This window comes from Bombyx mandarina, chromosome 21 (assembly GCF_030267445.1).
Source record: "Bombyx mandarina strain Sakado chromosome 21, ASM3026744v2".
Lineage (NCBI taxonomy): Eukaryota > Metazoa > Arthropoda > Insecta > Lepidoptera > Bombycidae > Bombyx > Bombyx mandarina.
In genome coordinates this window covers 10,931,293-10,942,897 of record NC_143227.1, presented here as the reverse complement: position 1 = coordinate 10,942,897, position 11,605 = coordinate 10,931,293, and the positions used below count along the sequence as shown (strand labels likewise).

Sequence of the window (11,605 nt, the reverse complement as noted above, 5' to 3'; positions counted from 1 at the left end):
CCTGCAGCTTGACTCAGTCAATAAGTATTTACTACTGCTCTTACTAGGGCCAGTGTTAGCAATACTCCCGGTTTGAGCCCCGTGAGCTCACCTACTCGCTACGCTGACATAGTCTGTCAAGGCTATCAGCTTAAGTAGGATTAAAAAAAATATTCAAATATATTCTTAGATTTGATAATATTTAAAAATTGAACATTCAAATTGATAGTAGATATTAGTTAAATTAATCTCACAATAAAAGTAGCTATACTTTTAGTAGGTTACAGAAAATATTGTTTTTCAAAAAATCTAATGTGTAATAACTTAATAACGTGACGCACGTTGTTAACGTAACATGACAGGCAATATCTAGTGCACACTTGATAATAAATGGAAAGTTTATATTAAGGCCCTACCGTAAAATACAATACATTTTATATTATACTTTTATGTTCACATAATATCAATAAATTTCGCAATAGAAATATTTCCGAAGGCAATTGAGATGTAAAATAAAACAAAATTATGTTATCAGTACATACATACATAAAAAATATTACGGATGTGTGGAAATACAATATATCTAAATACGCCTTGCACTAGGTGAACAATTGACTGTGTCTAAAATTTTGATTGCTCTTGATGTGCACTCTACAATCTACATTATTTTGAAGCGATTGCAGGAGATAGATATCGCAAACAATGTGCAAGAATAAAAACATAAGAACGAAGTCTCAATAGCATTTTTAACAACTCTCACTCAGAAGAATGCCTGTATCGCAACATGAAGATTACTATATAATCATTTAAAATTGTTTACAAAAATCCTTGAGCATCTGTAACGCTTAACGTTTAGCGGGTCGTATGGTGGTATATCGATGCTGGTAAAAAGATATTCTCATCTTCAAAAATTTAAGTCAAATATTTTGTAAATGTAACATGTATGCACGCAACCTAATAACAACTTTCGAATTCGTCAACAAGCATAGATAAGACATATATACCTATACAGAAATCAACAAGCGAGCCATGCCAAGCCCCCGGCCCGACCAGTCTCGTGGCGTTACGTGTTACGCGCGGACAGTTCACGGATCGTTCTCAGATCGTTATATCATTTTATTTCACGAATATTATCAAGGACAATGACACAACAAGGGCCGGCTTTCGATGTCAACGCTATGACGTTGACACGGTGGGTTCTCGCGCAGCAGAGGATGGCGCCTACTGCCACCGGGGACCTGACCCAGCTCCTAAACTCTATACAGACCGCTGTGAAGGCTATACAATCCGCTGTGAGGAAAGCCGGTATCGCTAAATTGTTAGTATTGAATTTTGTTGTTAAAATTTACGAAATGTCGGTTTAAAATTGACGGCCTTGATGTTGTTCTACTTGTAATAATAATATTTAAATGTATTAAAAATTGGTACAAAGTTTTTTATAATAATATATATGCCTGTCTTGAGTAAGTAGGAAATAAAAAAATCATTCAATTAGCACTGTTCCAGTGTAGGAAAAGTTTCGATTATTTCATAACTATAAATTATAACTACATCAGTCTGATCTCAATCGTCGTCATCCTTGACGACTGATTGAAATCAATTACGAGATAAATATAGCATCATTGACTTATCACACCAAATATAAATCATTCTTGTCATTATTTTTTTCCTACCTATTCTAATAATCTCGAGGGGTTATTCTAGATTCACCGTGCTAGTAGGTGAGCTCACGGGGCTCAAACCGAAAGTGTTGCTAACACCGCCCCTAGCAAGAGCAGTGCTTCGCAGAATCTTCTACCGGGTCGGAAACGCGACCCACTGAGAAGATCAGGCGAGAAACTCAGTGTGCTGTGTCTATGGGTTAATTTACTCGTCGAGCCCTTCGTCACAAGCGACGGGTTCGGCGATGACGGTAATAAGCGATATATATATATATAATATGTATCTATTTATTATATATTTGGCACTCGAACTTTTCTCCTTTTTCGGATTCGGTTTACAGGACCGTAAAACATGTAAAAATATGTTACGTTTAAAAAATAACAACCATTGTATAGTTAGTTCAATGAATACACGAGCTGTTGTTTCAGACATGGAATCTCCGGTGACACAAACGTTCAAGGTGAAGAGGTCAAAAAACTGGACGTCCTTTCCAACGATCTCTTCATCAACATGCTTAAATCCTCATTTACCACATGTCTCCTTGTGTCTGAAGAAAACCAGACAGTTTTACAGGTAGACAATAATACAAATAAACTCCAATCATTTAAGTCAGTGCTACCTCTGCAATGCGCAAACTTTGTTTGAAAATTTTACCGATATTTCAAAACGGTATTAATAGGTTTTTAGAATATACTTACTTCGCGAGCATTTTGACCTCATTGACAACAACTAACATTTAGCTGACGATGTGAAAAGCAGAGTACCCAAAAGATGGATTCCTGCCACTTTCAGCATTTTGCCCTGTATTTATGGTCATTGACAACAATAGCAATTCTTAAAATAAATCGTAATCGACACAGTAAGCCAAATGGTTTTCAATATTATCACATATAACAGACCAACAACCCTCAAAAATATTTAGATTAATGAAGCTTTTAAATTAATACTAATTCCTAAATTCCGAATAATTAAATCACGAAAATTAAATTTAATCATAGTGCGATCTGAATCGATGCCAGCACCATCTAATGAATGAGTCTGAATCCTGCAAAAATAAAACCAAAATAAAATAACATTTTAATTGAACTATCCCACGGAAACGATTTACGAGGATTTTTTATGCGTTCTATGTTTTTGCCTTTTATTGCAGTTGAGAACTAACGTTTTTCTAAAAATAAATATTAATGTTTCACTATTATATCAATGACATATATTACTGAAATAGTAATAATGAACATGTGTCCATCCAGGGGATAGTAGGTATATGACAATTTTCATCTAAATCAACAATCCGAACATCTTCATATTTAAAATAATAAGTAGAAATAAGAATTAGTTGATTACAAAACCAATGATTTAGATCAGGTAGTAGGTATAGCAACTGTATTAATATTTCATAATTTGCATATTTTAGACACGCGGACTATACTATACCTTTGATTTTTTATTAAAATAGGTATGTGTGAAGCGCCTTCTGCTAATATTAATGACCAAAATATTTCACCAAAGAAACATTATTTAATCTGAAACATTGTACAGATTTGAAATGCAAATTAAATATTAATTAATGCTAATTTAATAAGAATTATTGGTATCACTGACTGACTACCTAAGTCACACTTGTATATTAGTAATAACTACGTAGGTACCTAACCGTTGAGTTGCCTATTTTTCATCATATTTAATTATCTCGGGTCGATGCAGGGTTGACAGAAACATAGATAATTTAATACACTTAAATACGACAGAAAGTCAATGACCCGAGATAAAAGTATCCGCTAGTAAATACCTAATCTAAATTCTTTTCCAAAGAAATTATGTAATGCACAAATAATATAGATCATACATTAGTGAAGTTTTTAGTAATAAGGTTACAAGACACTTTAATTTAAGTTTAATTTTGATCGTACGTAGTTCCTATTTATTAAAAAATCACTCTTTCAGGTAGAAACAGAAAGGAGAGGCAAGTATGTGGTGTGTTTCGATCCTCTCGATGGTTCCTCCAACATTGAATGTCTCGTGTCGGTCGGATCTATCTTTGCAATCTATAAGTAAGTATTGTTGCGCGCTTGGGCTCAGGATAAATAACTGTTCCACCAAAGTAGAACTAAAAACTGTATTCATCACTTAGAACACTTCGCAAACACGTTAAAATTTTCAATTCACTTCTTCCGCTTAGCTTCAGGCGATCCGTTCGCTGATTCGCTTCGAGTAGTTCCGATTACTAACTGACTGCGTGCCATCTCTGCAACGCTTTTATAGCCGATACCACATCCCTAGAATTATCGAGAATATTCCACACAAGTCAAGTATTGTGTTTCCGCTATCTGACAATAGGTGGCGTTGTTTTTATTTATTTATTTTTTATTGCTTAGATGGGTGGACGAGCTCACAGCCCACCTGGTGTTAAGTGGTTACTGGAGCCCATAGACATCCACAACGTAAATGCGCCACCCACCTTGAGATACAAGTTCTAAGGTCTCAAGTATAGTTACGTATCAGTGTGCGTATCATCTGTATGCTGATGACTTGCAGCTTTATAGACGGACGACTGTGGAGTCTATTTCTCAGGCAATAAATCAGTTAAATAGGGATCTGGACTACATATGTAGTTGGTCAACCAAGTTTGGCTTAGCCGTGAATCCAACGAAATGCCAAGCCATTATTGTGGGTAGTCCTCGTATGGTCCAACGCTTAACTAATATGTCACTCCCATCTATATTATAACTAGTCAGGTCTTAAGTATTGTCACACAGTAAAAACTTTTCTTTTAGAATGCTGGCCACAAAAAAGTTTATTGAATTCGAATTTCGAATTGTTCATGAAAATAAAAATGTATACTTTTAGAATTTTACTCATTTTTAAATATGGAGTGGACGCTTAAAGAAGATCGTGTTGCAGTTATTGCGTTGCATCGTTGCGGTTACGCGCCAATTCAAATTTTTAACATATTACTGAAAAATTTGAATATAACCAAAAGATTCATTTATCGTACCATCAAACGATACAATGAAGACTCTAGTGTAGATGACAGGTCAAGAAGTGGTCGCCCTCGGTCTGTTACGACTCCAGCAGTGATAAAAGCTGTGAAGGCGCGAATTCAAAGAAATCCCAAACGTAAGCAGAAACTGTTGGTCCTTCAGATGGGTTAAGCAGAACCACGGTGAAAAGGGTGTTAAATGAAGACTTAGGGCTTCGGGCATATCGAAGAAAAACAGGACATCGTTTGAATGCTCGTCTAATGGACTTGAGACTAAAGAGATGCCGCGCTTTGTTGAAGCGGTACACGGGAAAAAAATATCGGGAAATTCTTTTTTCGGATGAAAAAAATTTTACCGTAGAAGAGAGCTACAACAAACAAAATCATAAGGTGTACGCACACAGTAGTGAAGAAGCGAGCAACCGTATTCCGCGTGTCCAACGAGGTCATTTTCCAACCTCGCTCATGGTATGGTTGGGAGTTTCTTATTGGGGCTTAACAGAGGTACATTTTTGTGAGAAAGGTGTAAAAACGAATGCAGTTGTGTATCAAAATACAGTCCTGACGAACCTTGTGGAACCTGTTTCTCATACTATGTTCAATAACAGGCACTGGGTATTCCAACAAGATTCGGCGCCAGCTCATAGAGCGAAGAGCACACAAGACTGGCTGGCGGCGCGTGAAATCGACCTCATCCGGCACGAATACTGGCCCTCCTCCAGTCCAGATTTGAATCCGTTAGATTACAAGATATGGCAACACTTGGAGGAAAAGGCGTGCTCAAAGCCTCATCCCAATTTGGAGTCACTCAAGACATCCTTGATTAAGGCAGCCGCCAATATTGACATGGACCTCGTTCGTGCTGCGATAGACGACTGGCCGCGCAGATTGAAGGCCTGTATTCAAAATCACGGAGGTCATTTTGAATAAACTTTAGTGTCATAAGAATCTATGTTTTGTTAAGTTCATTTTGGTATATGAATGGTTACATAATGAATAAACTTGTCTCAATTATTTTACATTAAACATGTGACAGAATTTATGACCTGACTAGGTACAATGGTACAGTGATTCCCCTAAGTTCCGTGGTCAAGAACCTAGGCCTTTACATAGACTCCACACTCGACTGGAAAGCTCAAGTATCTTACGTTGGGCAAAGAACCTCTGGAATTCTTCGTGCTCTGTATCGCCTCAAGAATTTCCTACCATCAGCGACTAAGACTATGCTGGTACAAGCCTTGATCTTCCCTATAATTGATTACGGTGATGTGTGTTATTTTGACCTGAATGCAGACCTTCTTAATAAACTTGATCGTCTTCTTAATAACTGCATTCGATTTATTTTTAATCTTCGTAAATATGATCATATATCTTCCTATCGTGCTCAGCTCAAACTTCTACCGATTCGCCAGCGTCGTAATTTACGTGCACTGACGGCTCTTCATTCCTTACTTATGTCTCCTGAACCTCCTTCCTATCTAACTCCCTATTTTCAATATCTTCACTCCAGCCATGAGCGGGCCCTACGTTCTCTCCATAGCCTATTAATTCGTTGTCCCACACATAGTTCTAGTTATGTTCGTAACTCTTTCGTCGTGCAATCTGTTCTGCTATGGAATGCACTTCCTCTCGAGATCAGGACTATTACTAACCGTTGCACGTTTAAGTTAAGGGTTCGGCGAATGTTGTTGGAAAAGTTAGCGGAATCATCATGAACTTATTAAGATGAAGTTATTTGTTAAGGAAATTTATTAATATATTCCTTTTAATACTATATAACTATTATATGTATGTATGTATGTGTGTATGTATGTATGTATGTATATATTTATATATTATTATGTATGTATATACTTTTTGTAACTTAATATAAATTTCATTGCACCTACCACTATTTACTCTGCACTACCTTTGGTTGACTGGTAGAGAATGCCTTAGGCATTAAGTCCGCCAATGTAAATTTTACATGAAGTGTAATAAATAAATAAAAATAAATAAATATAGTTACAACGGCTGCCCCACCCTTCAAACCGAAACGCATTACTGCTTCACGGCAGAAATAGGCAGGGTGGTGGTACCCACCCGCGCGGACTCACAAGAGGTCCTACCACCAGTAAAAAACTCCTCGAGCATTCTAGATGCTACTAGATCCTTCGATATTCGTTCGACTATTCGGCGATAGATGGCGTTACTCTTACCGGCGTAACAGTATTAACTTTTCTAGTAATGACCAAATATTTTGGTATTCAGTAGCAAAAAATACAAACGTAGCCGTCGCTTAAGTTTTTATTTATTTATTGCTTAGATGGTTGGACGAGCTCACGGCCCACCTGATGTTAACTGGTCACCGGAGCCCATAGACATCTTCAACGTAAATGCCGCCACCACTTTGAGACATGAGTTGTAAGATCTCTTTTAAGCTCATCTACCCATCTAAAATGATATCTCTACGAAAAAAAAAACTAATATACGATCATCATTGTAGGGACACGTAAGCACTTGCGCATGCAGTTATTGCATTTCACTGCACCAGTTGCCCGGCGCCGGTCTTTATGTTAACACATGTACCATCTTACGGAATAAACGGTGTTTTCATTACTGTGTATTAGTTCTTTATTACTGAAGTCACAATTGGTAACAACATCTACAGTAGTGATCCAAAAATCATAATAAAGCTTATATCCACAAATTCATTTTCAGAAAAAAATCCGAAGGTGATCCAGTTGAATCAGACGCGTTAAAACCAGGAAGGGAGCTGGTCGCTGCGGGCTATGCCTTGTATGGTTCTGCTACCATGATGGTCTTGTCGCTGGGAAAGGGCAAGGGGGTGAACGGCTTCATGTACGACCCTTCGATAGGAGAGTTCATTCTTACCGACCCTAATATGAAAATACCGGAGAAAGGAAAGATTTATTCTATAAATGAGGGTAAGTATAACTACAACCCGTTTTTAATTAAAACGATAATAATTGCGCATTTTCAACTATTTTAACACTGTATATTTCAATCTGTAAGTATTTATTGTAGTGTAAGTATTGGACAAAATATTGTGTGACAGGGCTTTAGGATTCACACTATTATACTATTTCCATTTATTTATTGTCTCGATGACAGCTCCTGTGAAAACTTGAACGAGCGTCTTTTTTACATCTTATATATAAAATTCTCATGTCACAGTGCTAGTTACCATACTCCTCTGAAACGGTTTGACCGATTTTTATGAAATTTTATACGCATGTTCAGTAGGTCTGAGAATCGGCTACTATCTATTTTTCATACCCCTAAGTGATAAGGGTTGTCCACCCCTAACATTTATTTTTTATTTCTTGAACAATTTTTTTTTGTTATAATGAGGCATTATGTGGTTCAGTGAGGTTTTGTTATTTTTATATTCCCTCATCGTTCACAGCGCTATGTGCCTCTTTCACTCATTTACCACTTCCTTACACACTTACAATAAGTTAGTTTTTTTTTCTACACTAGAAATTCTCTAGAAATCTTATACATATATGGCAAAACAACGTTTGCCGGGTCAGCTAGTTATGTATATTATAACGGAACCAAATATCCGAACGTGCGATCCCGCCCCAGCCGCCGCCTCCCGCTGAGACAGAACTCTGTGAGCGAGAAAACACGTGCCCTCGGCGCGCGTGAAGATAACCGGCAAAATATTGTCAATCTTAGCTAACTTAGCTTGTCTGTACTGTTCTCAACTCATTTTGTTTTATTTTAGTTATTGTGTCGCTTTTCTATTATCTTATCCAAATCAGAGTTAACATCATTTATATATTCTCTTCGCAAACAGCCCGGAACATCGAACTCACAGAAACCCACAAAAACTCACAAAAGCCCCGCAAGTCGGACTTTTAGTGTTAAAATACATTATTTATTAAAAATATGACGCTTACGCACGTACAAGGCACTACAAGGTCATAGCAGAGTCGGACGCACGTACAAGATCATAACAGAGTCGGAGAAACTGATAGGGACAGAGTTATCAATAAGCGTAACACGATAACAGACCCGATATTTTTTTTACAAAGTGTAAGAAACTAAGCTATTGCCGGATAATTTTGTACAAATTTATTGACTAATATTATACATTTCATTACAAGATGTAATTATATTATGTTGATTATTTATTTACTATTTATTTTAATCAAAATCTTATGAGTCGTAACTGTCACTGGATGAGCTCTCCCCAACATTTATTATAAGTTCCTTTACTTCTATAATGTTATCGAATGCCACATGAGTTTCCCAATCCGACACTATAATGTTTTGGGTTCTTCTCACAATTTTTTATTCGGCGGTTACTTCCGCACATGCATTTTTTAATAAATCTAACATCTTGTTTGCCGTAAAAGGGTATTGTTTCGAGCGCGGTGTCCTTTGATTTGTGCCCATATTAGTTCTGACAATGATACAGCGGAAGTCGAAGAACCCAATGACCACATTCGGCAGATATTTCGTCGGTAATTTATCTTTTAGGGAGGCTTAATTTCGATTTTAAAATATTCAGTAATTGTACTTTTAATAAAGTATTATCAACATTTTCGCCATGACGTTGGAGGCAGTCAATTATCTCCTGTTGTTTTGTTGGCCTGCGTCGGCATTTTATCAATTTGTCTGAATATGTAGCGTTGTCCATAATAATTATCGACGGTTCTTCCAGAGATTGCACCATTTCTTTAAACCATCCTTCGTAAATCTCCGCGTTCATTTCTTCATAGTAGTTCACTGTTTTCTTGGATTTAAAGGCCAGTAAAGCATCTGACACGAATCCTTTCGTAGACCTTGCATGGCATATAGGTAAGGTGTTCACCTTTTCCCATTGGCACTGAACTAGTGGAAGCGGCGGTGTCGTCAGTCCAGTTCTTAGATAATGTGTGGTTTGCATTTAACCAAGTCTCGTCAGTGAAAATAACATTTGACCAATCTGATCTTCGTTTCGCTTCGCTTCGCTCAAAAATTCGCAGCAAGCCATAGCAACGTCGTGGCGCTCCATGAATGTGTTACGTTTGTCTGATTTTTTATAAGAAAATCCATTTACTTTCAAAACCAAGCTTAATGACGATTTTTGGCATGGATTGGATTTACACACATTTGCATTTACACATATCGACCGATCTACACTATTAAATGGCATACCATTTTTGTTACTCCACCATTTTCTGTTTTAAGGTTACGCAGCCGAATGGGATAAAGGTTTGCAAGACTACATCGAGGATAAGAAGCGCCCTAAAACCGGCAAAGCGTATGGCGCTCGTTACGTCGGCTCCATGGTTGCTGATGTGCACAGGACTATAAAATACGGAGGAATATTCATGTATCCGGCTACCAAGTCTGCTCCTAATGGAAAGGTAATCCCTTAAGGGTCTTGTCCCGAATTACGCGTAACTTGCAGGAAAAACCATAGGTCATTTATTAAAGTAACTGGTAAGTACTGTTGGTAGGACGTCTTGTGAGTCCGCGCGGTTAGGTACCACCACCTAGCCTATTCCTGCCGTGAAGCAGTAATGCGTATCGCGCCTGTTTTCGTGTTTTAAGGACTTGTTTACGATGGATCTGGACACGGATAGATTTAAGAAAGATTTAAGAATTTAGATAAATTTAAAACTTTTCTTCATGTTTTCTTATGCCCATGTAATTCAGTACAAATGAACCTTTTCTCGATCTATTTCGTAAAAAAAGCATGCTTAAAAAAATCATATTGCTAAAACAATTGCAGCGTCTTGAATGAGTTCAGTGTTGCCCATTGTGACATACCTAACACCACGACGACCAAATGGAAAGTAACCTTTAGTTTGGTGCGGGTCGCGTACAAAGCCGTCAGGCGGGGAGACGCGGTAAAATCTGCTCGAAGAGGCAGATCTGCTGCCCCGCGCCTACGCGCGTCGCAATGTGTGAATCGCCTTACCCTCTGCTGGGGTGTAGGGCTCGAAAGAAATTCTACCATTTGCATCGGTCGTGGGTAGTCTGTACTACCTCCTCCCACGTTTGTTATGTCATTTTTTCCAAATTTTAAATGGCTCTCCGGTGAAGTTGCAAACAATGTCGCTATAACCAAATAAACTTTCACCCCTCGTCTTCAAACTTCAGCCGAAGCTTACACGTGTTGATTATCGTCCAATACCACACGAACGAATTTTAACCTTTTTCGTGTGTGTTAGTGCGAGTTTTTTAACGTTCTCGATAGCGTAAAAGTTTGCTCATATTTGTATGGAATGGGATCGTTTGCGTACGCAGATCCTCCCGATCCACTAACGGTGCTTTTAGGTACCTCAAGCACCGGTCATCGTTCTCGTCGAACCCGTCGCTTGCGACGAAGGGCTCGACGAGTAAATTAACCCTCAGACACAGCCCACTGAGTTTCTCACCGGATCTTCTCAGTGGGTCGCGTTTCCGATCCGGTGGTAGATTCTGCGAAGCACGGCTCTTGCTAGGGTTCGTGTTAGCAACGTCATCAGGTTTGAGCCCCGTGAGCTCACCTACTAGTTAAGGCGACGCTGATATAGCTTCTTAAGGCTATTTATTAGCTTAGGTAGGAAAAAAAAGATTGCGTACGTTTGCCGCTAGGGGCGCTGTTCCAACTGCATACAGGGTTAACTTTTACGCTATCGAGAGCGTTAAGAAACTCGCACTAAGCACACCGAATAATCATTATTGTTACAGCTCCGACTTCTGTACGAATGTAACCCGATGTCGTTCATCGTGACCGAAGCGGGCGGTCTGGCAACAAATGGAAAAGTTCCGATCCTGGACATAGTGCCCTCGTCCATACACCAGCGCGTCCCTTGCTACCTCGGCTCGAAGAAAGACGTTGAGGAATTACTGAATTATTTGAAGTGACATTTCGCGAAATCCAAACGTTCTGTATAAAAATAAAGACTGTTTTTAAATGTTAACAAGGTTATCTTATTTTAATTTTCAATATATATTTTTTGTTTGAGATATTACTGGAGGCCTTTCTAGTTTTACCAG

General features: G+C 38.2%; 1 protein-coding gene across 1 annotated transcript; it reads left to right on the top strand.

Annotated features, from left to right (window-relative positions):
- Positions 1-996: 996 nt before the first annotated feature.
- fbp (fructose-1,6-bisphosphatase) lies at positions 997-11,532 on the top strand. The gene is made up of 6 exons (XM_028185309.2): positions 997-1,297; positions 2,070-2,214; positions 3,586-3,692; positions 7,322-7,548; positions 9,806-9,984; positions 11,297-11,532. Exons 1-6 carry the CDS (start codon positions 1,122-1,124, stop codon positions 11,471-11,473), a joined length of 1,011 nt encoding a protein of 336 aa, XP_028041110.1. The 5' UTR covers positions 997-1,121; the 3' UTR covers positions 11,474-11,532.
- The last annotated feature ends 73 nt before the right edge of the window (positions 11,533-11,605 follow it).